Source organism: Ammospiza nelsoni, chromosome 3 (assembly GCF_027579445.1).
Source record: "Ammospiza nelsoni isolate bAmmNel1 chromosome 3, bAmmNel1.pri, whole genome shotgun sequence".
Taxonomy (NCBI): Eukaryota; Metazoa; Chordata; class Aves; order Passeriformes; family Passerellidae; genus Ammospiza; species Ammospiza nelsoni.
In genome coordinates this window covers 56770638-56795650 of record NC_080635.1, presented here as the reverse complement: position 1 = coordinate 56795650, position 25013 = coordinate 56770638, and the positions used below count along the sequence as shown (strand labels likewise).

Here is a 25013-nt window from a genome sequence, read left to right as displayed (position 1 = left end):
CCCTGTAAGAGGTCTTTGACCTCTTTGACCTAGAGGTTTAAGGGTGATTTTTGTCCTCCTACCCTTCCTTAAAAGGCTCTGTTGCTGTGTCTGTGTAAATACAGCTATGGACTATCATACCCAATAATAACTATTTGCATAAGATGAGAAGAGGGTGCCTACCACACAATGCTCCAAAAATTTAGCTGCTTCTGAATATGCCTCAAGCCATCAAAAAGCCCCACACTCATACAGCAGGATACTTTGCTGTTACAACTCCCTGCATCTCTAGATTGTTGGAGGAATTGAGAACCAGATTTGGAAGCAGGCAGGCAGCAGGCAAAAAAGAGGGAATTGTGTTGTTAATAACTTTGCTGTAATGCAGACACATACGAGACAGCAGAACTTAAGTTAGACTTTTCCAAAATTCTAAATTAGTAAATAAACTTATTTTCCTGTAAGATGTTATCTTGAAATGTTGTATCATGTTACCCAACAGTAGCTTTTGTTTTTGCAGACCTCTTCCATTGCTTTTTCCTAGTCATGTGAAAGTAAACTTGTGTCCCTCTACTCAGTCTTGTAGTGATGGAAATGTATTTCTTGTCACATTACTAAGCTTATAATACAGTCTTGTTATTTCAGGGTGGGAAAACTATTCTTCATTAATTTTCTCCTTTTCTAACCTATAGCTGCTTAAACTCAGGTCGAGCATGATCTCTAAAGAAGCTTCTTTTCAAGAGCTGAAGGCTGAAGCTGAAAGCCATAAGGAAAACAAGGCCAGACTGATGTCTCGCCTCCTGTCTTTGCAAACACAAATCCAGGAGATGGAGGAAGAGCTGTGCATGCTCGCTGCTTCTAAAAACCAGGCTGAGCTGGCAGCTCAGGTGGCATGTAAGGAAAACTTGGAGCTGAAGGAGGAGCTCCATAAGAAAAGTGCAGAACTTAAGTAAGAGCCATGTGAGATAAGAAACAACTTTTTTTTTGGGTAGGATGACAGAATGGTACAGTTGTCAATACAGAAAAATAAGTTGGTGGATAGACTTTATTTCAGTTCTGAATTCTGTTACACTGCCTGAGTGTGTGGAAGGTGTTGAAATTTGAATTTTGTTTTGAGTTGGTAGTCAATACCTAGAGGTTTGAATGTTTTGTACTTTGAAGGTGAAATGCATTGAACTTATAAAATATAATATCTTTTAACTGTCCTGTTCTTAGCATAGTGTATCAGAGCACTGATATGTCAGTTCTACATAATTGCTCCTGTTTCGTGTCTGTAGGATGGAGACTTGTAGCAAAATTGATTGGTATGAAAATATTCTAAGCTCTTAAATTCCAAAATCCGTGTCAGTCCTTTTAATAGACACTTGGACTTTTAAAATGGATTTTTCTGCCCGTTATCAGACTAATGTTTGTGACTCCATCAATACTGTCTAGAGCAAGGAGTGAGTGTTTAGCAGAGCAAGGTGAGTGTTTACCAGACCCCTGTCTTTCCCTAATCAGTGTTTGGCACAGCTCTGCCAGATTTTATGCATTAAAAATGAATAATTAAGTAATTTTAAAACTTAGAGAAAACCATTACAGTGCACTTGTTTAATACCAGCTGATTTGCCAAAATCCCTGCCTGAAGAGTGCAGTGTTACATAATGGCTATTAAGAGTCTTTAAAATGCTATTTCTGGTAGGGAAAAGAAAAAGAAGAAGAAAAGGGAAGAAAAACCTCCTATCCTGTTTGCTTGCCTAACTCACTGGGAGAAAACTTCTGGAATACTGTGTTTCATACTTGCCTGCCATTATAGTGATACAATCAATTTTATGGGTATAAATACCTGCTGTCACTCCCAGAACAGTCCTGGCTGCTCTCTTTGGCATACAATACTTGTGTAATCAGTTCTATTTGTGCTGGTGTGTGGTGATCAGGGGACTGCTCCAAGACAGAAGTGAGCAAAAAAAAAATAAAAAATTTTGATTTCCACCTCTACCAATCCCAGCTCTGGTTCACTGTGCGCCTGGAGTGTGCCCCTGGACTTCTGGCAAAAGGGAAGAGATACAGGGATAGTGACTCTGCTCATTTGGAAGGAACAACCATGCTGGATTGCTCGTGAATGTGCAGTGTTTGCTTCCAAAGCTTTTTGTTGTCCTCAGCTGATGGTTACATGTGTCACTTCACACTAACCAATGTGTTGACTCAGTGAACTCCAGTCCCTTATTCTGGCCACCCTGGTAGTGCCTGGCACATGACTAGTCCTAATTAGGTGTTCAAAAAAGACTTTCACTGAAAACCACTAATGAGAGGGAAGAACAAGCCAGCACACATGAAGTGCATATTTATATTCTATACCTTGGGGATACAGTAAGAAATGTTTGGTGAATTCTCTGATTGGCTTCCAGGGTGCGCACCTCTCCTATTGGAAATGGTGCTTTTCTGCCTGACATGTCTATTGCCATGGTACTTTTAGAGTGTGAACTGTCAAAAGCATTTTTCTTCTTCTTTTTTCTTCCCTTGTCTTTGCTCATTAGTTCTGAAGAGCTAGCAAAACTGTGAAAAAGCTGTGTTCTACTTTTTTGTACCTGATTGCCTATTTTCTAGGTGCTCACACCTCTATGGCCCTACTGCAGGTAATTAGATTATTCGTAAAGTTATCAAATGAGTGCTTTGTACTTCAGATTTTTTATTTTTAGCAGCAGGCATGGTTTTGTTAGTGGATACCTCAGTTTTTAGAGCCACAGAACAGCTGTGGGTGGTCAATCTTACATAATATTCTGACATATAGGCATGCATATATGGCATGTCTGAGCCTAGTGCCTTTTCACTTCTGATATACCCCTCCTCACAACAGCAGTTCAGCAATCATCTCATGGTTTAGTTTTGTTGGGGCTGCAGAGGAAGGGAAGGTGCCCAGAGGTGAGGAAGCTGTGAGGGTGCTTGTGTTCTGGGTGACAGTGTCTGCTGCAGAAGGCAGAGCTCCTTTGGCTCACGGTGTGTGCCATGCAGCAGTATGTGGAACTGCCCTCACAGTGCCCAGAATGAATGTTTTCCATTCCCCTCTTTATTCTGCCCCTCTCTTTCACCTTGCAGCAGTTTCAGCAGCTGTGCTGATCCCCCTCCTAAGGTTATGTGTTAAATATTTTCATGGACTGTCTGTTTGGCTTACTGATTTATAAGCATTCAGTGTACTGTGTTTGCACTCATTGTGTATCTCCTGTTGGAGTCTCGTGGGGCTCTTTGGTTATGGAATGAAGCTTTGTCTGACTGCCAGCTGGGAGAGGAAGAAATCAGACATGGAAAAAAGTGAGTCCAGCAATGACTACTGGACCCACCTTAAAACTGACAATAGCGCTACACTCTGATAAGCAAATGATTTTCAGTAAAATATTTGCTCTAGACATGTATTTGGTTACATTTCAGGTCTTGATTTATTCTAGAGTGAAGAACTTCCTTTAGAAAGAATCTTGTTTTTCAAATGGAAGCTTGTCTTGCAAATTTACCACTACCAATCTACCAAGTCTTGCACTCTTCCATTAAGTCCCTGACTCGTGGGTGTTACTGAGAGATGCTGGAGTTGACATTTGGATTACACTAGTGGTTGTTTTGAGCTCTGTTTGGTTGGCTGGTTTTGCTATGCTCTCTGTTTGTAGTTTTTCATAAGTGATGTGCGTTTCAGCACCATGAGCAAGATGTTTTCTGTGTTTCCTACGGAATCAGACTGTGATGCTTCTTGTTTGCTGGACCCATGGTTGTCCCTGGCAAGGGGAGGAATGTAACCACGTTTATATTAAACTCACAGTTAATTTATTTGTTGTTGTTCTTGTGGAGTGTTTACAAACTGACAACTGCTCTTAAGGCTGAAGAATGCATTCATATCCCATATGAAGATGTGGGATATGCATCTGTGTGATAGGCTCCTGTTGAGTGAAATTGCTGGCAAAAAGTTCCCTTTTCTTAATATCTTTGTGGTAGCCCCTAGAGGCTGTCTTTTTGAATACATCCCTTTCATGAGTAGTGCTTCAGAGTACTGCACAGCAAAGTGCTTCCCATCTCTGCTTCTGCTGGTAAACTTCCCTTCACAGGTACTCTGGATGTCTTACACTTCCATTGGTCCAGAAAGGCTTCTCTTTACTTGAAGTTTGTTAATAATCTCTGTCAGCTTCTTTAGAGAGAGGGGATGTGCTTTTCGAATATTTTTGCTAAGAATTTATCACTCTCTCCCCCCCACTTACTTCTTCTAAGGTTTTGCTTGCAATTTCTACTTGTAGTGTCTTGAGGGCACTATTTATTGGTGTCACTTAGTTCTTGTGTTTTATTTACATTTATGCTGAGAATGAGATTGGGATCATAGAAGATTTTTTTTGGTGTTTATCAAAAGCAATGATGAAAAGTTTTCACGTAAGGCAACAGCAAAAGTTATTATGTATTACATAAAAGATATAGAGAATTAAATGCAACTTTTAAAATTCATTTGGTGGTATGCAGAAGCTAGCAATAGTCTTGGGACAATGTATTTTGCCTAGAGTTCTTTTTCAGGGAACATTCATCCTGACGTATATATTTTCTTTGTCTGATTAGTGAATATTTGAATGACTGTGAAGAAAACATGACTCAAGCTTCTAAAATCAGTAAAAACTATGAAGAGCTCCTTACACATCTTTCTGGATTCTTGGACATAGACATCAGAGAAAAAGAGAAACCACAAGAACATTTAACATCAAAGGTGATTGTGTAGGCAAATGTTTCTCTACAGTGATTTAACAGAAAAATACTTAGTTGTCACAGAAGTAAAACAAATAATAGAGATCTTTGTATTTAATTATGGTTTGCAGACAGTGCTATCATTTAAAGACTTTTTTTTTTTTCCTACTGGGCTAATTTTCAAAGGTGCTGAAGACTAATAGGCCTCGGTGAACTCAGTCTGCTCTTATCTGCATGAATAATTTATCAGCCTGTAGTTCCCACATACAGTCCTGCTTAGATACTTGGTTAAAAGCTTTCCTTAAAACTTTAATGGGGGGATCAACAGGTGATGTGTAAACTGTAGCACTAGATCTAATATTGAGCTGACATACCATTAAATACAAACATCTGAAAAGGCATGCCCTAAAATAACCTTTTCTGTGTCCTGTAATTAAATGCTCTAAATAACTTTGTGGTGCTTCTGAGACTTAATAATATAAATTTATAATTTCTCTTCAGAATACTTCAAAACCTTTTGAAGTTCCAAAAACTAAGCTTCCATTTAGGAAAAGAAAGTTGCTTGTATATTCTTTTAACATCTGTCAGTGCTTCTGAAAGTAATTTTATTCTAATTTTATGCATTTGACTCATCTTCTGTCCACTCTTTGATCTCTATTTTTCTTTACTTTGGAGCACAATAGATATTTGGAGAAATTCTATTTCATAATGTTCATGTTATTGTAAGATTACAGTCTTAATAAATCAAGATCATCTAGGTATGTATCCCAGTGAGTGTACGCCCTCATAATATTACAAGCACATTCAAATTTTAATAGATGCTGTAAAAATGTTGCCACGCAAGATGCACTCTTGCATGCTTTAATAATTAATAATTAATCGTTAGAGCTTTAAAAAACATATTTTCATGTCTTTTAACAAAGTAGTAATAAATCTAGTTGGGAAATCTAATTTGTGCTGAAAGCTGTGCCTTAGGAATCCTTAGCAACTAGTTTTCCTGGGGTCTTGGCACATCTACTTAGCTTCTTTTTCACATTATGGTTTTATTTAAGACAGAATTGATCTGTTTTAGTCTTAACAAATGTCTTGCCAGCAGGAATCAGGGTACATTTTTTGCTCACTCTTTGAAGTGCCCACATTTGTCTATTCCACTGACTGGAAATAGCACAGTGTACCAGAACAGCCCTGGAATCCTCCTGGAAAGGACTCCTTTTTCCAAGGTGTTGGCTGCTCATAATGTCAGCACATCAGGTATTTGGCCCTGTACTTGAATGTGCTTATGAAATATCTGTTACTAACTCCAACCTCTAACTAAAACTAAAAAGTTTTGAGCATGAATTGCAGCTTTCTTGTTTCAAATGAAAGGCACACATCTGAAAAAGCCAGGCTGGAATGGTTTGCTTTTCCCATGGAGGAGCTGCAAGGTCTGTTTTCTGACCTGCCTCGTGTCAAGCATGGATATGCAGCAGCAGTAGCTCTCCACCTGTTTAATACATCATAAACTCTGTGTGGGAGCAAATCTCAGTCACATTTAGCCAAGGTGGGGGTTTATGGTGAGAATATAATTCTATGGTTTTAGCTGTCTTTCTACTCTTTTTCTAAAGGAGCAGTAGCGTGCAATTATAAGTCCAACCTAGGGGTCACCAGAAACATTGAGTCGTTTTTGGCATGATTAGGAGCAGGTATAACTGGGATGAATATTTTTAATTTTTAATAGCTTTTAAGAAGCTACTAATATTTGATTTATTTCTCAAGGTCTCTGAAATATGTAAAGAAAATGTGACACTAAAAGACCAGGTTGCTGCTCTTCAAGAAGCTGTGAATGTCCATGAGATAGAGTCTAAAGCTAACAGAGAAACTATCATGAGACTGGTTTCAGAAGTGGCCAAGGAGCAGAAAAAGGCAGCAGGATACTACCAAGACATGGAAAAACTTAGTAAGGTACATAATTGCATGGCGTGTATGCTTGTCTGGTTTTCAAATGTTTTCTTGAAATTTCAAATTAATTTTCAATAGGAATTGCATGAGAAAAAATTATGTTGATTAGAGTCTTTCCTAAAAAGGACATTTTTCTAAGGTTATTTTCAACTTTTTGAAAGTGAGATATGAAGATTAAACAATGACATTTTGTAAAGTAGATCTGAGGTAGATTTGATGGCTTTCAATGCTCTTTGCAAATTTCTGGTTTTGCTGTCTTCTTAGTTTTGTAACCTTTGTGCTTGCACAAACATGTAAATAAATTAATGTGTATATTGTTAATATCTCAGGCACAAGTATGAAGTGGTGAAAAATGCTTTTTAAAATAATATTGATTTCATACTGCAAGTCCTCTGAGAATTTTTTTACTCAATTTTACAAAAATTCTAATGAGAAATTAAAAGGAATTGATTTGACACTATTCTTTCTCTTAAAGCACTGGCAGGTTAAGTGTCTTGGCTTCCATACACCCTAGATTATCTTTTCACTGCATTATAAATTTGTATTTCATAACCATTGACTCACAGCCCAAAAGTTGTAGCAATAGAATGGCTCTTGCAGGAAAGCAAGAAGTTTCACTGTTGGGGAGCCTTAGAGGAAATCTGTGCAGCAGGAAGGGTGGTCAGATGAGAAATGTAAGTTAAGTCGTAGGTCAGGTATTCCAAATTCACCTAGCTGTGATTTGTGAAGGAAAAGGATGTGATTTAAGGATTGAATTGCTCCAGGAGCACTCCCCATTAAGAGTTCGTATTTTTCAAAGGATGGATGAACAAAGTGCATTTCTGTAGCAATTTTTCTTATTGCTCTGCACTTTGGGTGATGTCTATGGAAAGGAAGCAGTTTAGTGAAGCCAGAATGAAGATTTCCTGCAGGTGAAACAGTGCAGTTAAAGCTGATGGCCAGAATGTGAGAAAATAAGAAACTCAGACCGCCAAATGCGTAGCTGAGCTGTGTGTGATTGAGTTTGTAGGAATTTTTAACATAAAGACAACCTCATGCAAGTGAGTTTTCCAAAGTAGTACAGCATTTTCCCCACCCCTGGCATTCCTCTTTTCCTGAAGAAGAGACACCCACCATACACTTTGAAGGATATAGTGTTCTGATCTGGTTGTTAGCAAAATACTTAGGAGATGAGAAATAGCTGGCAGCCTGCTCTGGAAAAGAAAGAATTTGTGCGGAAGATAAATGTAAGTACCACAAGGGTAATAAATTTTTATTACCGCTGAAAATAGTTCTTACCAAGCTGTGTACAATTTTCTAAGACTCAATGGAACAGAGAGAGAGCCTGAACCAAAAACTTAAATAGGTCCTTTTTGCAAACATTTTGTTTTCATGCTTCACTTCAAACACAGGTGTGTGAGGAAGAACAGAGTGCAGTTTTCTCAGTAAACCAGAATCAGGAGATGTTTTAAATCAAGATCAGGGCTCCATTTGTGGCTTGTTTTTCAAGTTTACTCTGACTCCCAAAACATTTACCAAGTTGAGCTGTTTTCTGAAAAATATTTTCCTATCATTATTTTGCATGTGCCAAATACATAATTTATTTAACCAATTTTACAGAAATATCTTTCTAAATTATTAGTGTTGCCTTTCAAAAGCATTGCCTTTGAAAAGCCCCATCTGCATAGAGGCTGCAGATTCCTCCAGTGCAATTTCAGTTTAGCAACTCAGATTTTCAGACACTGAGTAGATCTGTTGAAAAGGTTTTGCATTCACAAAATCGTATGAAGAAGGTCAGTATTGAAAAAGAAAGGAAAAAACAAAAAATGCTTTAAGTCCTCTTGTGTGAAGTGTGGGATCCCCTGTTCCCTTGATGGGTGTGAGGCTTGGTTACAGGAGGGGCACCAGTGGCATAAGCCCGTCTGACTTCACCGTGTACCTCATTCTGCACAGTTTCAGCACATGGACGCAGCTGCATGTGCTGTGACATGTTCCCCTGTCAAGGTGAGAAGCAGAAATCCATACTGCTCTGTGCCAGAAGACTCATACTTGGCTGTGTGGTTCTGGGCTGGTTTTGGACTTAATTAATGGAATTGCCTGTAGCTGCATTTACCCAGCAAAGCTGAGTACAAGAGACTTGCCTGTGTGTACCAGCAGCTCTCAGGATCGAACATTTTGGCCATCTTCAGTATTTCGCCAAATTTTCTCCTAGAATTCTTCCTAAGTGTATATAGAGACCATCACACTGTTCTGTCAGTCATCTCCACCAAGTTCTGGTCACCACACTGTTCCCTGCCACCCCTCTGAATAATTGCCTGTTATAATTGCCAGGTAGTTCTCCACTGCCATTCCTTAGGAACTCTGTGAATTCCTTCTCTTGATCAGGTGCTTTTTTTTTTTTTTTTAATGCCCCAGGAGGAAGTAGCTGCCTGTATTCAAAAATTCTTACTGAATAAAATGAAATCCAGTTAATTACATTTGGAGGTTAATATATTTAAAGTATTCTTTAGCATGTTTAATACTTGAGTATTTGTTGCAGTTAGCTGGTCTTCATTTGAGGAACATTAACAAGTGAACAATTATTTTATCTGTTCCCCTCTCAGTCTCCATGCATGACAATATCAAGCAGCAAAGAGTAAAAGCCAATAATTCCTGAAGCTAATAGAAGTAAAAAAATACAATTCAAGAAGCTGTTTTTTTCCTAATCCATTATTTTTATTTATTTCTGAATATATTCTTCTATTTCTTTCTGAATTTCTCATGCTTCTGATAGAATATTGCAAGATTTTGCTTCTGGAAATCTGTAAATATTGTGCATACATTTATTATGGCTGCATGGGATATCAAATTTGTATTTGATGAAAAACAACTTTTAAATCCTGCCCAGATTTCTAGACTGAGGATCAGAATACCCAAACTTTCTTTCTGTATTTCCAGAGAGTGATCCCTGATTATGCTAATCATAATTAGAGAGTTATAACATTCTTTGATAGTGTCTATAGGTCCTCTAAAATGTCTTACTTGCTGTGAGCAAGTTTCTTTTTAATATTTAATAAATTCCTCTATGCTATTTACCTAAGATATAGAAGAGGATGCATATATTCTTCCAGATTAACTTAAATACAGCATTGCCACAGATGAACCACAAGAACTAGTAAACTTTCTTGTTCTGTTTCACATCTTTGCTGATGGTTCAACCTGGAAATATTTGTGATTTCCCTCTGAAGTGTTATTTTAAACATTTGTTTTGCAAAGATGTGCACTGTGCAAAACCATTAAAGAACATACTTGAAATGTATGCAAGCAATTTTAATTAATACAAATGTATCTGCATGTACTACTGATGCAAAATTAACCAAGAAAATACTCTTCAGTATTCAATATTGGCTTATATTGTTATGTTAATTAACAAAATAGATCTAAGTAGTTTCTAATCAATATAAATGTATTAAAATAAATCTATTTTATGAAAAGAGTTAATTAAAATATGAAAACCTTATTTAAGGACTTTGATTGAAGTTGAGAAACATGGCTACATTTTGAATATACACAAATACTTAGATTGTAGGAGAGACAGCCAAATGATTTTAGGTTTTTCTTGTCCCAACAGATGTATACAGGAATGAGTTTCTCAGAACCTGGATATTTTTTGTTTTTGTTTTTGTTTATAAGATGCCATTAAGAAAATATTAGAGGCAGGTTTCAGCAGGCATCACAGATATTTCCAGATTGAATCACTTGAGAAGACAGGAGATAAGAGCAAACTAGTTTGCAATCCTAATGGTACAACTGTAGTAACTGGAGGTGCAGCTGGTGTAAGAATTGATCTGGAAAATACCTCCATTCTTTTAATACCTTATTATTACTGTTAATGTAATCTGGGCTCTTTTTTGTATATGTATACATAGTTGAATTTAGTCTGTTGAGAGCATACTGCTGATTGGGGTGTCAGTATTAATAGAATCATGGAATTATTTAGGTTGGAAAGGACCTGTAAGTTCATGGAGTGCAACAGTTAGCCCAGCACTGCCAAACCCGCCACTAAACCACGTCCCTAAGTATCCTGTATACAGTATCCTGCATCCTAATATCCTCTATATCCCTAAGTATGTCTCCAAGAGTGGTGACTCCACCACTTACTTCCCTGGGCAGCCTGTTCCAGTGCTTCATAACCCTTCTTATGAAGTATATTTTCCTAATACCCAATCTAAACCTCCCCTGGCCCCAATTCAGGGCCATTTCCTATGTTTCTTAACTGGGAGAAGAGATTGACCCCCACCTGGCTCCAGCCTCCTTCCAGGCAGTTGTAGAGAGTGATAGGGTCTCCCTTGAGCCTCCTCCAGTTCAAACACCCTCGGCTTCTCCAGGTCCTCCTCGCAGACTTGTGCTCCAGACCTTTCACCGGCTCTGTTGTCCATCTCTGGACACCAGAGCACCTCAATGTCCTTCCTGAACTGAGGGTCCCAGAACTGATCACAGCATTTGAGGTGCGGCCTCACCGGTGCTGAGTACAGGGGGACAATCCCTGCCCTGCTCCTGCTGGCCACACCATTGCTGATCCAGGCCAGGAAGCCATCGGCCTTCTTGGCCACCTGGGCACAGCTGGCTCATGCTCAGCTGCTGTCAACCAGCACCCCCAGCTGCTTTTATGCCAGGCAGTTTCCCAGCCACTGTTTGGTGGCTTGTTCTTCTTTATTTTAGACTTTGATCTTTTTAATAAACTATGTTTGTTTTCAGATGTTCGCAATTTAACAAGATGGCGATTAGGGAAGCTCCCTGGTACTGGCAAACCATTTTAGCACTGCCTTTCTGAAAGGAAAAATACACACTGCTGAAAACTGTAATTGAAATAAATGACTCTTTATTCTTTGCTGTAATTACCATAATGTAGTTCTGAGCACAGGTGGGAATTTTCTATTAATAGGACATGTCTAGAATAAAAAAGAGAAATTGGCAAGGAATCAGGCCAACATTTGTTTCTAAAACAATTCTAAAATTACTTCAGAAATGTGAAATAGCAAACAGTTTCCTAAATGTCAGGGGTTGTTTTTATTTACGTTTTTGCATGTTTGCATTTTTGCTGCTATTAAAAATTTTAGTGGTTTTAGTGTCATATTTTTATATTTTATTTTCTAAAAGTGTCCTGCAAACTCCTTTTTTTTTGGCTACCCTCCCTGCTGATCTACAGAAATGCTCCCAGATTTAACTGTTTGATTGGTAGGTATTCTGTTAAGACAAATGACATGCTGTGCTCCACAGCAAGCACACACAGACCCTTGAGTAATCACCATATTCATAACTGCTCTGGGAACAGTTCTCTAAGTCCAGTGTGCATGACCTTAACTCATATCAGTCCACTTACTGAGCCTCTACTTATCACTGAGACCTCCAGAGAATCCAGTCCCTCTCTGTAAATATTCCATCCTCTGGAGTAATTTTGTCATGTGTGGAATAATATTCTTTCCCATTTGTTCTTCCCAATCAATAAATGCCCTGAGAAATGAAGACCTAGGCTTTGCTGTACTTTTAGTTGGTCTTGCTGCAAATATTTTTCCTGTATATGTGTGTGTAAGTACTCTTAATATTGGTATTGTGGGGAAAGGAGAGACTTTATTTTTTATGTTTACATGGTTATTTTTCTTTATTTTTTCTGTCATAATTTGGTTTTGTGTCATGGGTCAGGATGCACAATTCTTTCTGTCTGCTCTGACCTGTTAGGTCAATATTTATATACAAATTGTATAGATACATATGCACCGGCTATATTTTATTCCTTCCCAACCAAGCCTTGGTTTGTCTGGTCCCTCACTTCCCATTTCTGTGAATAAATAATCTCAGGAATTTCTGTCACATGAACTTTTTGTCAGAAAAACTGATCTCAGAGATCAGCTCTTATCACCGTGTTCAGGGATTGTGTCTATGGTTTTGGTTGTGTCTGTGGTTGAATTGTCAGGCAGTTGGAGTTGACCATCACTGCAGGTCCCTTCCAACTGAAATATTCTATTCTATCCCATCCTTTCCCCTCTCAGTTGTAGTACTTTGGCTTTATTTGTGATGCGTCGTTTTCACTCCTTGTTTTTCAGGCCATATTGTCTGGATGGAAAAGCAAGATTTCAATAGTTTTACAAAAAAAATTTGGTTTTATTCACCTGAAAATTTTATTTATGTATTCCTTTTTGCAAACCAATATAAGAGGTTAGTCTTTAGTGTGATTACAGCAGGCAAGGTTTTCATCAATTTCAGTGGCAGTTCCCCTATGAGACCCTGATGTTGAGCAAATAGGGGCAATGTGGGTCCTAGTTTCTCTGTCTGCAGTACCTGCTCCTGAGTTATTCCTTAATTTGTGTCTTGTGGAGAGGGTTTATAACTGATTCTAAAAGTCTTGTTTAATTTTTCATGTGCTTTAGGATCTTGACAGTGCTATAATAAAGAAGCAGAGTTTAGAGATGAAGATCAGAAACCTCCAAGAGAAACTGACTGTTAACCAGAAAGCTTTGGACACCTCAAAGCAGGAGCTGCACAATCTGAAAAAATCTTGCAGTGAGTTAGATGCAAGCTTGAAGAGTAGCAGAGAAGAGGCCAGGTCTGCTCAGAGCTCTTTAGAGGCTTTTAAAGAAGAAATTGCTACCCTGCTCAGCTGTGAATCTGCAATAATTAAACCTTCTGGGAACACCATTTTGGAGAGGATCCAAGAAATAAATTGCAAAGAGAAGAATAACGAAATAGTAAGTCAGCAACTACTGCACTTGCCCAATGTGTGTATTTATTCTCTTTGGGTTCTCTTTAATTTTATTCATCTGGTAGAGTATTGGTTCTTTCTGCTTGGGTTTTGGAATTACAGAAAACTTTAATTTTGCTGTCTATTGATATAAGTTAAGAGGGGAAAAGCATTCATGTTTTACTAAACAGGAAGAGTTCAGAAATTAAATTAATAATAGATGATGTTAAGAAGAAAAGACTTGGAATGGTCTTTCAGTTACAACATTGAAATTTGGTTTCTGTGCCAGCAGACATGAAAAGTGGCTATTTGGTTGCTATGATTTAATAAAACCTGTGAACAAGTATGGATTTGCTGCTACGATGGTGACTTCAAGAACTGACTTCTTTCTCAAAGCAGATATAATTGATGAGTTGCCACAGGCAACTTCTTTCCCTCCAATCCTCAAAACCTGCACCTAAAAATAAAGATGTGTTTTTACACTTACATCTAAGCATTATTCAGCATCCAAGAAGGCAAAAGGAGGACTCTGGCTTGAGGCATTTGGGCTGGTGGTTTGCAAAGGTGTGTTTGAATGTATAGATGGAGGAGGGACAGCTCAGGGGAAAAGTGAATCAGAATGCCAGGAAAAATCAACTTTAATATTCTTGCTAGATTTTGAAATTCTAGCATCTCCTGCTGATGTGAGTAGCAAATGGTTTTGTATTCTGTCCAAGGCTGGAAATAGTTCTTGAAAATATCCTCTGCATTTTGTTGAGGTACTTAAAACCAAAACCAACCCAACAAAAACCCATGCCATTGGCCTTCTTGCCTACCTGGGCACATTGTTGGCTCAGTTTCAGCCAGCTCTTCACCAGCAGCCACACATCCTTTTCCACCACGCAGCTTCCCAGCCCCTCTGCCCAGCCTGCAGCAATGTTGTGACCCAAGGGCAGGACCTGGCACTTGGAACTGGCACTTTGCCTTGCTGAACTTCATACACTGGCATCAGCCCATTGATCCAGCCTGCCCAGATCCCTCTGCAAACCTCCCTACCCTCCTGCAGATCCACACTCAGACCCTGCTTTGTGTCACATGTAAAATTGTTGCAGTCTGAAATTATCCAGTAGCCACATTGAAACAAAAAGTAGGATTTTTATTTTGCAGGTTGACTGATCAAGCTGCATTAGTCCTAGGAATGAGAAGTTGTGGAGGTCAGAACTGAAGGACCAAAAATGCAGCCTTTATAAAATGATGGATTAGGCATGGGTGGGTAACAAGGCTGCAACGTTGTTTTAGGAAATGCCTACCTTGTGGATTGTCCCTAAGCCAAGGATGAAAGTTACATCATGATGCCCCAGGATGATAAAATGACAGCTTCTGCTCTGCTTCTGTGGTGTAGTCCTTCACTTTCTCATGTTTAGGGATCTTTGAAGCCTCTAAAACCCCGTCTGCAACCTGATAAAGGGGCTGTAGGCTCCCTGGCAGTAGCACCTCTGTGGTTACTGAAATTCTTGTTCCTGCTGGATGATGTGAAATGCAAAATAGCATAAAATATCTTTGTGGGTTCTTGCAGATTTATTATTGTTTAGTGTTGTCTACTGCATAAGCATCAGTAATTTCAATGGTTTTAGGCAAGTTGGGGCAAACTGTTTGTGTTTAATTGCAGTTTGAGTTGGAAACCTTTCAGTGCCATTAAAATGAATGAGAGCTCTGTGTACTTACTGTTAATTTTATTAACAGGAACCAACAAGATGTTTAAAATTAAGAGGCTGCTTGGAGATTAGTGTCTGAACACTGAGTTTCAAATGCACTATAGTTAACTATGTAACCAAATAATTATATGACAGTAAGAAGAATACAGAGGGAAACAAGCAACTTGGTGTATAGAACTGCCTTTCAGTATTTGGCAGTGGCATAACCAGATGCTTTAAAGTATTTAATTTATGAATAGTTTACAATTTAATATCCATTACATTATATGCAGGTGTTGTAAAGTTAACAATGAAGAATTAGAAATTTTTTCAAAATGGTTCTAATTGCTCATTTTGAGATTTTATCCTTTTATCCTTGGGCTCTGGTTAGATTACAGAAATTATTATTACTAATATTTTTTAAAGCACAATCTTTTGAACACTGCTTAACAGTTACCAGTTGGGAAACACTCCTCTGAGACTTAATTATCCATATCTACATTCTCCCCTACATGCTGCATGTATTTTCTAAATAACTTACATGCTTTTTCTAATCAACTCCTCAATAGAATAGTGATTTCTTTGGCCTATTTCAAGGAATGATAGCTGACTACCAGGCATTGCTGCTGTGCCCACATCTTTGGAAATTTTGTGTCTGAATTACTTTGTATTGATTTTTTAATACAGAGTAATTGTATTTGATTAATATTATTTATAGTATCTGCTGTTCATTTTTGGGTTGTCTCCACTTCTACAATTTTTTGCTGGTGGTTACAGATTTTTCTTTTTGACTTTTTAAAGGCATATATTTTAAAGATAGATATTTTGCCCTATTTTTGATAATTTAATTTATTTTTCATATCCTTCTAGCATTTCCCACCTAACCCCATATGCTTTGTTGTTTTGCTTGCTCCCTAGATGGTATCTCAGCTTGAAACACAATTAGCTAAATTGACTAAAGCTTTGGAAAATCAGACCAGATTGTACCATGAAGCCCTGGAGAGGAGCAGGAAAGCTGAAAAATGTTCTGAGAATTTCCACGATCAACTGAAGCACTTGGAAGAGGAATTATTAAATGGAGACCTGATGCAAGATGGTTTGAAGCTTGAGAAACAAAAAGTAGTTGCACACATTATTTACTTTTGAATGGAAGTCACTAAAGGCAGAGGCACAGCTCATTGTATTGCTTTAGTCTACTGGAGCAGTGCAAGTAATGTGAAACAGCAAAATCAGACAGGATGTAGGGAGTAATAATACCTTATCTTTGACCAACAATTGGAAGAAATAACTAAGCTTTTGAGTTCATTACTGTGAAACGAAACAAACAAAAAAACTGATCCTCCCCAAAAAACCCCAAACCTACCAAGCAAAAAAAAAAACCCAAAAAACCACCCCAAAACCAAACTACGAGCTTAAAAGAAGTCCCTGTCAATACCCAATCAGAAGTCTTTCAATTATTCTTTGATCTGAAAATTTCTCTCATCTTTATATCTTTCTCTAAAACATAATATGATCTTCAATCTCTCAAGACCTTGTGTTGTGTCTTTGATTCTTTTATATTATTAGGCAATTATGACTACTAGGGTTTTTTGTCTAATTGTATGAATGAACACACTGTTAGCCTATAACTCATTCACATACCAAAGAGTTTGAAAAATGACATAGTACCTGGAAAGCCAAACACTACAGCTATGAAAAGCAAAGTTGCAGCATGTTGCCAGGCCAGGATTAGTGCTTAGAGGAAGCAACAGTTTTGTCCTATTTGTTTTGTCTTAGACTATGATAAAATAACTTTTTTGAATGAGGCATCCATCACATTGGGAGAAAATTAGAAAAAGGAGGTGTTCCTTCTGCTCTGTTTCCTTTGTGAATAACATGTGGCCCTAGATTCTTAAATTATTCTCTACATGTTGCTGCAATGATTTTTTTTGCAATTTTTTTCCTGTCAATGAATAACTGCAATGCTTTTCTCTGCTGCTGCTGTTTTTAGTTATTTGAACCAGAAATATCATGAAACAAAAAGGTATTCTTAGTAATGAACAAATGGTGAAACTGTTTTGATGGTGTTTTGTTTTTTTTTCTTTTTATTTATTTTGTTGGTTCTGTGCTAAGATAATGGTTTACACCAGAAGTAGGAAGAGACAAAGGGAAACAGTTCTTAGTGAGGAGGGTTTTGGATTTTGCAAGAGAAGCTAATTGAGAGCAAGAGACTAAAGCAATTTTTAAAGAACAGGATGAAAGAAGGAAAAATTGGATTAAATGCTATTAGATATCTGTATGTATTCATATCAGTAAACCAGATGGAGATGCAATTAAAATAACCTTAAAAGCAATTTGTAAACCAGTAACTTATCTCTTACTGTTCCAAAGAAGGGCTGAAGGCTGAGGGTGTTAACATTGCTGTGTCTCCTCAGACTACATCGTATGTCATTCATGGCACCACTGGTACCAGTTCTCTCTGTTTGAGAGCTGACAGTGTGGGGCAGTCCATTTGGGACTTGGGACACAGCTGCCCGTTCTAACTTCTCCCTGCCCATGCATGGCCGTGTAAAACAACAGAGCTCCAGACAGGAACTGGAGCCAGAAGCAGGGCCTACCCATTGCTGCAGAGAAGCAAAACCCAATTTTTCTTGCTAAGAAGATAAATACAGTAGATCTAGGGATTTATGGACAAAGTAAGTGCTGACTAAGAAAAGGACATATGGAGAATTTGCAGTTGTGTCAGGAGCGTGCCCAATTACACCCTTTCAGTATATTATTTCTTGTAGTGTACTTGTACATAGTGTTGGCTGCCGCTATAGTGGGGATTGCTTTTAAATTGTGCTTCATGACTTTGAATGAAATTTTATTATTCTTCTGCCCACTTTCCCACATCTTAGTATATGAAATTTCTGGAGCAGCTTAATGAGAAGATGAAGCTGGACAGTCTAGCAGGAGAGGTTGGATTTGATATGGCCATGGATGTGATTCTGGCCCGGGTAGAGCAGCTGGTGAAACTGGAAGGGGATGCAGTGGTTGAGAACAAGACTGTGGCATACAGCCTCAGAAGGAAGGTATACAAAAAGACATACCATTCAAAGATAAACATATGGCTGTATCTCTGTAATGGCTTGCTAGAGGCAGCAGACTGTATATGTGCAAGGAGTTTCTAAGATATCCTTGACATAAAAAGAAGATAGTGAATGTTTGCAAACTGTGCAAAAAGGCTGCATATTGAAATAACTAAGCCTGCCAGTCAGTTGAACATGATACTGCTTTTCAGAAAAACTATGAAGTTATGGATGTTTATATCTGTATATTTGTCTACTTTTTAATACGCATTTATAGTTCAGTAAACAACTGCCAGTAATATTTAAATCTAAAGGGATCTGCCAAGGAGGGAGGCACATTACACAAACTTCTCTAGAAACTAGTAGGGTCTTGGTTGTACTTCACCAAGAATTACAATGTTTCCAACAAGAACTGTTCCTTCATTCAGTTGTTCCTATAGGAACAAGTCTGTTCAAATTTGGTCAAACAAGTCTCTGTCATCCTGTTACGACATAGGAAAATCTTTTGGGTTTAGGCTTGTCAGACTGGTATAGAGCTGGGAATTGGGTTTGTGTGAGGTTTAAAACAATAGAGAAGCACAATGAATTGGTAATACAAGGAGTATCAAGTGAGGGTATATATGTTCATACTTCCTCACAAAGTTTTCAAGAGAGGAAAAAGAGCTCAGGTTATAAATGCAACATGAGGATTAAATTTGTGATTATGTAGTACCACGGTCTCTCACATTTATTTTTTCAAATGTCCTTGTGTTTGGAAATCAAGTTGAAGGCTCAGAAAGAAAAGCTAGAAAGCAGAGAGCTGCACATGAACCTTCTGCGGCAGAAAATAACCCAGCTGGAAGAAGAGAAGCAAGTAAGGGCTGCCTTAGCTGTGGAAAGGGATGAGGCCAATCTCACTGTCAGAAAGTTACATAAGGTGATCGAGAGGCTACAGAAGCAGCTTGATCTGGCAAGGGAAGCAAATACTGATCTCAAAGCCAAGCTGTCTGAAACCAGTGAACTTAAGGTGAGTTAAAAGATTACATTTGTACTTCTATCCATTTTTCTATTCCAGTTGGATACAGCTGGACTTAATTTAAAATAAAAGTGTGCATGGAGAACTGCTTAAATCTAGGTGGCATAACCAAATATAATACTACAATATTTTGAGTATTTTGCATTTTGTCTTGATATGCTAAGTAGCATCTGCAAAGCAAAATGTAAATTTTTGGGCTATTTTTACCAGCAGAATATTTGACAACTCTTTTTAGTACTCTTTTTCCAGGAAAGAGAGTGAACCTTCACTGTGGATTTCCTTTTCTGTCCAGATACCTCTCTTCACAAAACCTGTGGAGAATTAACTGTCTTTGAAGGAAAAATATTTTTGTTAATTGTGTTGAAATAGGCCTGTCTCCTTAAATAACTTTTCAGTTCACATGTACATGTGATGATTTAATGAAGAACCCAAAAGAAACCTCACTAAAGTGCTTATTTGTGATCACTACTGATATTTTTATTGTTTGCTCAAGTTAGATAAAAAAGTATGACAAATTTAAAACTTCCTTATCTTATGGCAGATCAAAACTTTGGAGCAGAACAGAACAATAGAAGAACTCAATAAGTCTCAAGACAAATTGGAAAGAATGAAAGAAAAAGCTGAGAAACAACTTAGATCTGCCAAATCAGAACTTCTTTTAAAGGAGCGTAAAGCTACTGAAGATAAAGAAAAAAACAAAAATATGTTAGAAGCAGTTACCAGTGAGATGAAGTTGCTTAAAACAACCCTTGCAGAACTAGCAAAAAGAGAGAGACAGGTGGGTGTAGAGGTATTTGACAAGTGCTAGGTGTTCCTTAGAGTGTATGAAAATGGTATATCTGGAGCAGCTATCCACTGTGCTTTAAAGTGTTCCAAACATTGTCAAGCAAGGAAATTTTAGCTCACACTTGTGAGCCACAGTGACAGTTGTGATTGCAAAGCTCTTCTGCAAGTTTTACAAGAGAATAATAAATGCAGGCATTATTTTCTTTGCTCATCACAAAATATTACATCACCTTTTACAGAAGTATTAAAATGCTGTAAAATCCTAGCATCTTTCTTAAGGTTCTTAGGTATATCTTAGGTATAGAATTTACCAACTTCTCACCTGTTTCCTTTTGTTTCTGACACACTGGTCTCTTGCACTTTCTCCTTGCCAGTTGTAAGAGATTCAACCAGACCAAGTGATAGGATGAAAGGAAGGAGCTTCAAGGTGTGCTGGGGAGGGGAGGGAGGTTTATACTGGATATTCGGCAAAATTTATTCACTGACAGCGTAGTCAGGCGTTGGAACAAGCTGCCCAGGGTGTGGTTGAGTCACCAGTCCTAAAGGTGTTTAAAAGACACCTAGACAGGGTTTAGTGATGGACTTGGCAATGCAGGTTAGGAGTTGGATTTGATAGTCTAAAGGTCCTTTCCAACCTAAATGATTCAAAGAGCCTGTGTTACTGTGTAACTGTGTATAGACCATAAATTCAAAGACGGATGGAAAATACAAGAAACACCTAGAACTTTATTAGATTCCCAGCTAAAAACTTTATGGCATATCTTGGCCTTAACAATGACTATGGATGAAATTTAAGAATGCTATTTCAGAAAATTAGTCTAGGAAAATATTTTTTAAATTTACATGGAGAGAAGACCAACAACCTGGGAATCTTTTTTTTCCCCTGGAAATCTTTAGTGCTGTTTTGTTTTATAACAAAGGTTAGAAATTTGAAAGGAAGATTTAATTTCTTCATACATCTCATGAGGAAACAAAGCATCTGGCACAGAGTAGAAGATATTAATTATATGCAGTAAATTATTCCATGCAGTCATACATTGAGTATTGTGCTAAAAGCACAAATAAAAATGTTGACTTTTTACCATCTGAATCCAAGGGGTTTCAAAACACTTGAATATTGTTGCAATATTCTTTGGATTTTCTTTTTGTTCTCTTTCTGTTGGAATAAGACCCCTTCTACTTTCTTGTAGCTACAGTTTGAAAATAAAATATAGCATCTGCTTTTAACTTCCTCAAACCCCAATATCTTGGGTTAATGCTCCAAGTTGCATTAATTTCCTTTTTTTTAAATTCTGATAATTTTACTCACTGAATGGAAGGTGCAAAGAAAATTTAGCAGGAGTGTTGTTGTCTGCAGCATACCTTTGTGTTTGAGTCTTTAGTACTGTTTATTTCTTTCCTTCATCTGAAGGCTGGATCTTTGCAGAGACTTGCCTTGATCTTTCAATGTAAAGTCTGTATGGAAACAAATTCCAGGTTTGCTGCCTCTTTATCCTGTCTGTGATCCAGATGTTTAAAAAAAAATCTTTAGCTTCTGCTAAGGGAGCTTGTCTAGCACACTGCCAGACTCCTGCATCAGTGACCTCCTGAACTAGTGTAGAATATAATGTAATATAATATAATATAATATAATATAATGTAATATAATATAGTATAATATATGGGAACTTGGGGATTTTGGTATAACGTTGTTCCAACATTTGATCCAAGGCATCTCACTGCGTTGGTAGTACAGGTAGTTGGGACTGAATTCTCAAATCACAGAATCATGGAATGGGTTGGATTAGAAGGGGCCCTAAAGATGATCTAGTTCCAACACACCTCCCATGGGCAGGGACAGCTCCCACAGGACAAGATTTTTCAAAACCCAATTCAGCCTGACCATGAACACTTCCAGGGATGGGATGCCACAAGTTCCCTGGGCAAACCTGTTCCAGTGCCTCACCAGCCTCCCAGTAAAGAACTTCTTCCTAATCTAAATCTCTCCTCTTTTAGTTTAAAACCCTTCTCCCTTGTCCTATCCCTATATGCTTGTGTAAAGTGTTACTCTCCCATTTTTTCTTTTTTTTTTTTTTTTTTTTTTATAAGCCCCCTTGAAGTCCTGGAAGGCTGTTATAAGGTCTCCCTGGAGCCCTCCCTTCTCCAGGCTGAACAGCCCGAGCTCTATCAGCCTGACTTCACAGAAGAGGCTCTTCAGCCCTCTGATCATCTCTGTAGCTCTCCTTGGGAACTGTTCTAACAGGTCCATGTCTGTCTTGTGCTGAGGACCCCAGACCTCAACTCTGTTCTGTATTGGTTTCCATATTTGTGTTTCTGAATCGATGGTAGCTCCTCAGGGTTTGAAACAAACTGCCTTTGGCAAAGTCTTAGAAACTGAGACCTTGTTTTCAGGAAAGCTGCAAACCCTTTTCCTCACAGAGTGAACTGCTTTAGATTTCTGCACAGTGTTCTTGGGGTTGGAGACATTTCAGAACTGTCCATCTTTTCCTTAACCTTAGCCTTTGACAGGATTGGTGGAATGTGGATGTTGCCACATCAGAACACGAGTCCAGTTTCTTAATGGTTCTGATGATTTTGTGGCATTTTGAGTCTCTTTCATGCTTGGGAATGGAGATCTTGGCATTCAAATAGAGAGCAAGAAAAGCATATTTCCTCAAATAGTAACATTTTCCTCTTTTATGTGTTGATAAGGAGTATTAAGGCATTTGTCATTTTGGCTATGTAATTTATTGTCTGTTCAAGAGGCCTTGAAGTTTGATAATGATACATATTGTGAGTTGAGAAGAGTAAATCAGCAGTGATGACAGTCACTTGTGGATGTGTATCCACTTGGAACTGCAGAGAGAAAGCTGTTGTCTTTAATTAATTACTTTACCAAATACTATTCCTATGACATTTTCAGCAGCCATGCACAGAAGAAAAACAGGCATTTTCTTAAGCTGCATCTTGAATTTGGGCTGTATCGTGATTGAAATCTAAGTCAGACTGCAGTATGTGCCAAAAACTTCCACCTTTCTTCTAACCTCCTCCTTTCTTTTTTCTCAAGAAAGTGCAGGGTAGAGGGGAGAGGTGGCAGATGGTGGTCAAGGACAAGCAAAAACCTCTGCTCTGGGAAGTGCCCACCAGAGTTTCCAGTTTGTATGGTTTTTGGTCATCTGGGTTCAAGTAAAAGAGTGTTTTCCTCAGTTTTTGGAGTTCAGTCAGCAGGGAAGATATGCTTGTGAAAGGTACTAAAGAAACACTTGAAAACTGTTTTGTGTTTGAGATACTTGACATCTCAGCTGTTTGTGTTTTGTGATTTGATGCATGCCTCAAAGTGCTGTTTCTGTCCTCTGCTGCTCTCTGTATTGAGCAACAGCTGAAATGCCTATATTTAGCACTGATAACACAAGTGCTTGTGTTTGTACATATGCCTATATGTCCATGTTTTCCCTGACTTCTCCTTTGCTTCCCATTTGATTTATTCCTTTGTGTTTGCCCTCGCAGCTGGCAGATTTCCGAGAGGTGGTCTCGCGGATGCTGGGCCTCGACATTGCCAGCCTGGCTCTTCCTGACTATGAAATCATCTCATGCCTTGAAGGGCTGGTCCACTCTCATCAGCACCACTTCTTCCCCTGTGTCTGCCTCAGGGATGTGGCAAGGACCCCAGAGGAGCAGCAAAGAAACGTCCAGCTTCTTCACTGAACGGAGATGGAACAAAGTAAAATTCTCCGTTGGCTTCCTTACCTGTTGGACCTCCACAGAAAACAGATCCCTGTTTCTGGTCCCTACTCCAGAGTCACCAACCAGGGCTGATTTTTAGAACTTCAACGGAGAGACTGATTGGAATGGGTAGAGTCAAGCCAGCAGCCTGCAGATGGCAAACAAAAAATCCCTGGGCAGCTTACTACTTCAGTTATGAAAATGATAGGCAACACATCAACAATGCCCTCAAGTTACAGTGCAGAGGCATTGGAGTCATGGGTCACCCAAGGTCAGCTCACAGTTTTGAGAAGTTACTTCAGTGGCATTCCTTGTGTTTTACCTCTAGGTGACAAGGATGAAATCAAGCAGGGGTTGCTCTGCTGCTGTTATTCTTGCCTCCTGGGACATCTCTGCATTTTTACACATAAGGGCTTTAGCTTCAAGATAACTGTCTGCAAGATAGAAGATTTTGGAACAAGAGTGGTTTTTTTTCTTCTGTTGGTTGCTTTTGTCTGCTTGTATGGCAAAACAAAAAAAATAATTTTTGCAGCAAAGGCTTTCTCACAGTGTCCTGTCATGTGCCTCATATAAATATATTTGAGTGTTGGCCTTGGTCTTGATGTCTTGAAAAGTTTGCTTCCAGCTGCTGTATTCCTTGGGCAATTAATCCACAGTGGCAATTCTTCTGGGTTAATGAAAAATTATTTAGAATTCTTGTTCACTACAGAAAATAGCTGAACTACTAAAGTGTTTATTTTCAGAGAAGTGTACAAAACTGATGATGAGGTGTACAAAACTACCTCTTAGTAGTAAAAACTGCTTTCTGAGTGTTGTTAAACATCATGAATTAAAAAAAAAAAAAATAAAGACAATAAATCTGTTTTAATAGTACATTTAAACTTGATTCTGTGGTTTTAGTTTTCTCTTCCCATTATATGTTTTGTATGGTTGTGTAGAACAGTAAAGATGACTTACTTATTTTTGTCTTGACCATTTGTGGGCTTTCTACAGTATCTCAGCGAATGATGACCCACTCAGTAAAACAGAACACACTATTTTAAGAAAAATGACACCTTTTCAAGTAAGAGTGGTAATTTTGGTATCTGGCTGGGGACTTGAAACATGTTTTTATTTCATTGGCTTCTAAAGAATTGTTTCTCATTGACTTGCTGTAAAATAAAGAAATAAACACTCAAGCTTTTGTAAAATCAGTCATTTGAGAAGATAGAAATAAATCTTGTGTAAATTCTTATGCTTCTGTGGCTAACTGGATTGAAATAAATTTAATTTTTTGTTTTGCAATGTAATGTTGTTTTGGGGGAATGACTTCAAATGGAAAGAGAGCAGGTTTAGATTAGATATGAGAAAAAAATTCTTTTTTGTGTGGGTAGTGAGGTGCAGGTTGCACAGAGAACTTGTGGATGCTCCATCCCTGGAAGTGTTCAAGGCTGGATGGAATGTAATTTTTAAGCATGATATGTTGATTGGGGAATTAAAGGGTGGAAAAG

General features: G+C 38.2%; 1 protein-coding gene across 2 annotated transcripts in view; it reads left to right on the top strand.

Moving 5' to 3' along the window:
- Window positions 1-24757, top strand: part of ARMT1 (acidic residue methyltransferase 1) — a 46903-nt gene extending 22146 nt beyond the window's left edge. For both annotated transcript variants that reach the window (XM_059469565.1, XM_059469562.1), the window contains 9 exons: window positions 669-925; window positions 4540-4684; window positions 6418-6603; window positions 12987-13304; window positions 15889-16089; window positions 17850-18023; window positions 18784-19026; window positions 19577-19813; window positions 23308-24757. In XM_059469565.1, the coding sequence (XP_059325548.1) occupies window positions 669-925; window positions 4540-4684; window positions 6418-6603; window positions 12987-13304; window positions 15889-16089; window positions 17850-18023; window positions 18784-19026; window positions 19577-19813; window positions 23308-23505 (1959 nt within the window). In that variant the 3' untranslated portion in view covers window positions 23506-24757. The remainder of the gene's footprint in view (window positions 1-668; window positions 926-4539; window positions 4685-6417; window positions 6604-12986; window positions 13305-15888; window positions 16090-17849; window positions 18024-18783; window positions 19027-19576; window positions 19814-23307) is intronic.
- Window positions 24758-25013: the final 256 nt, after the last annotated feature.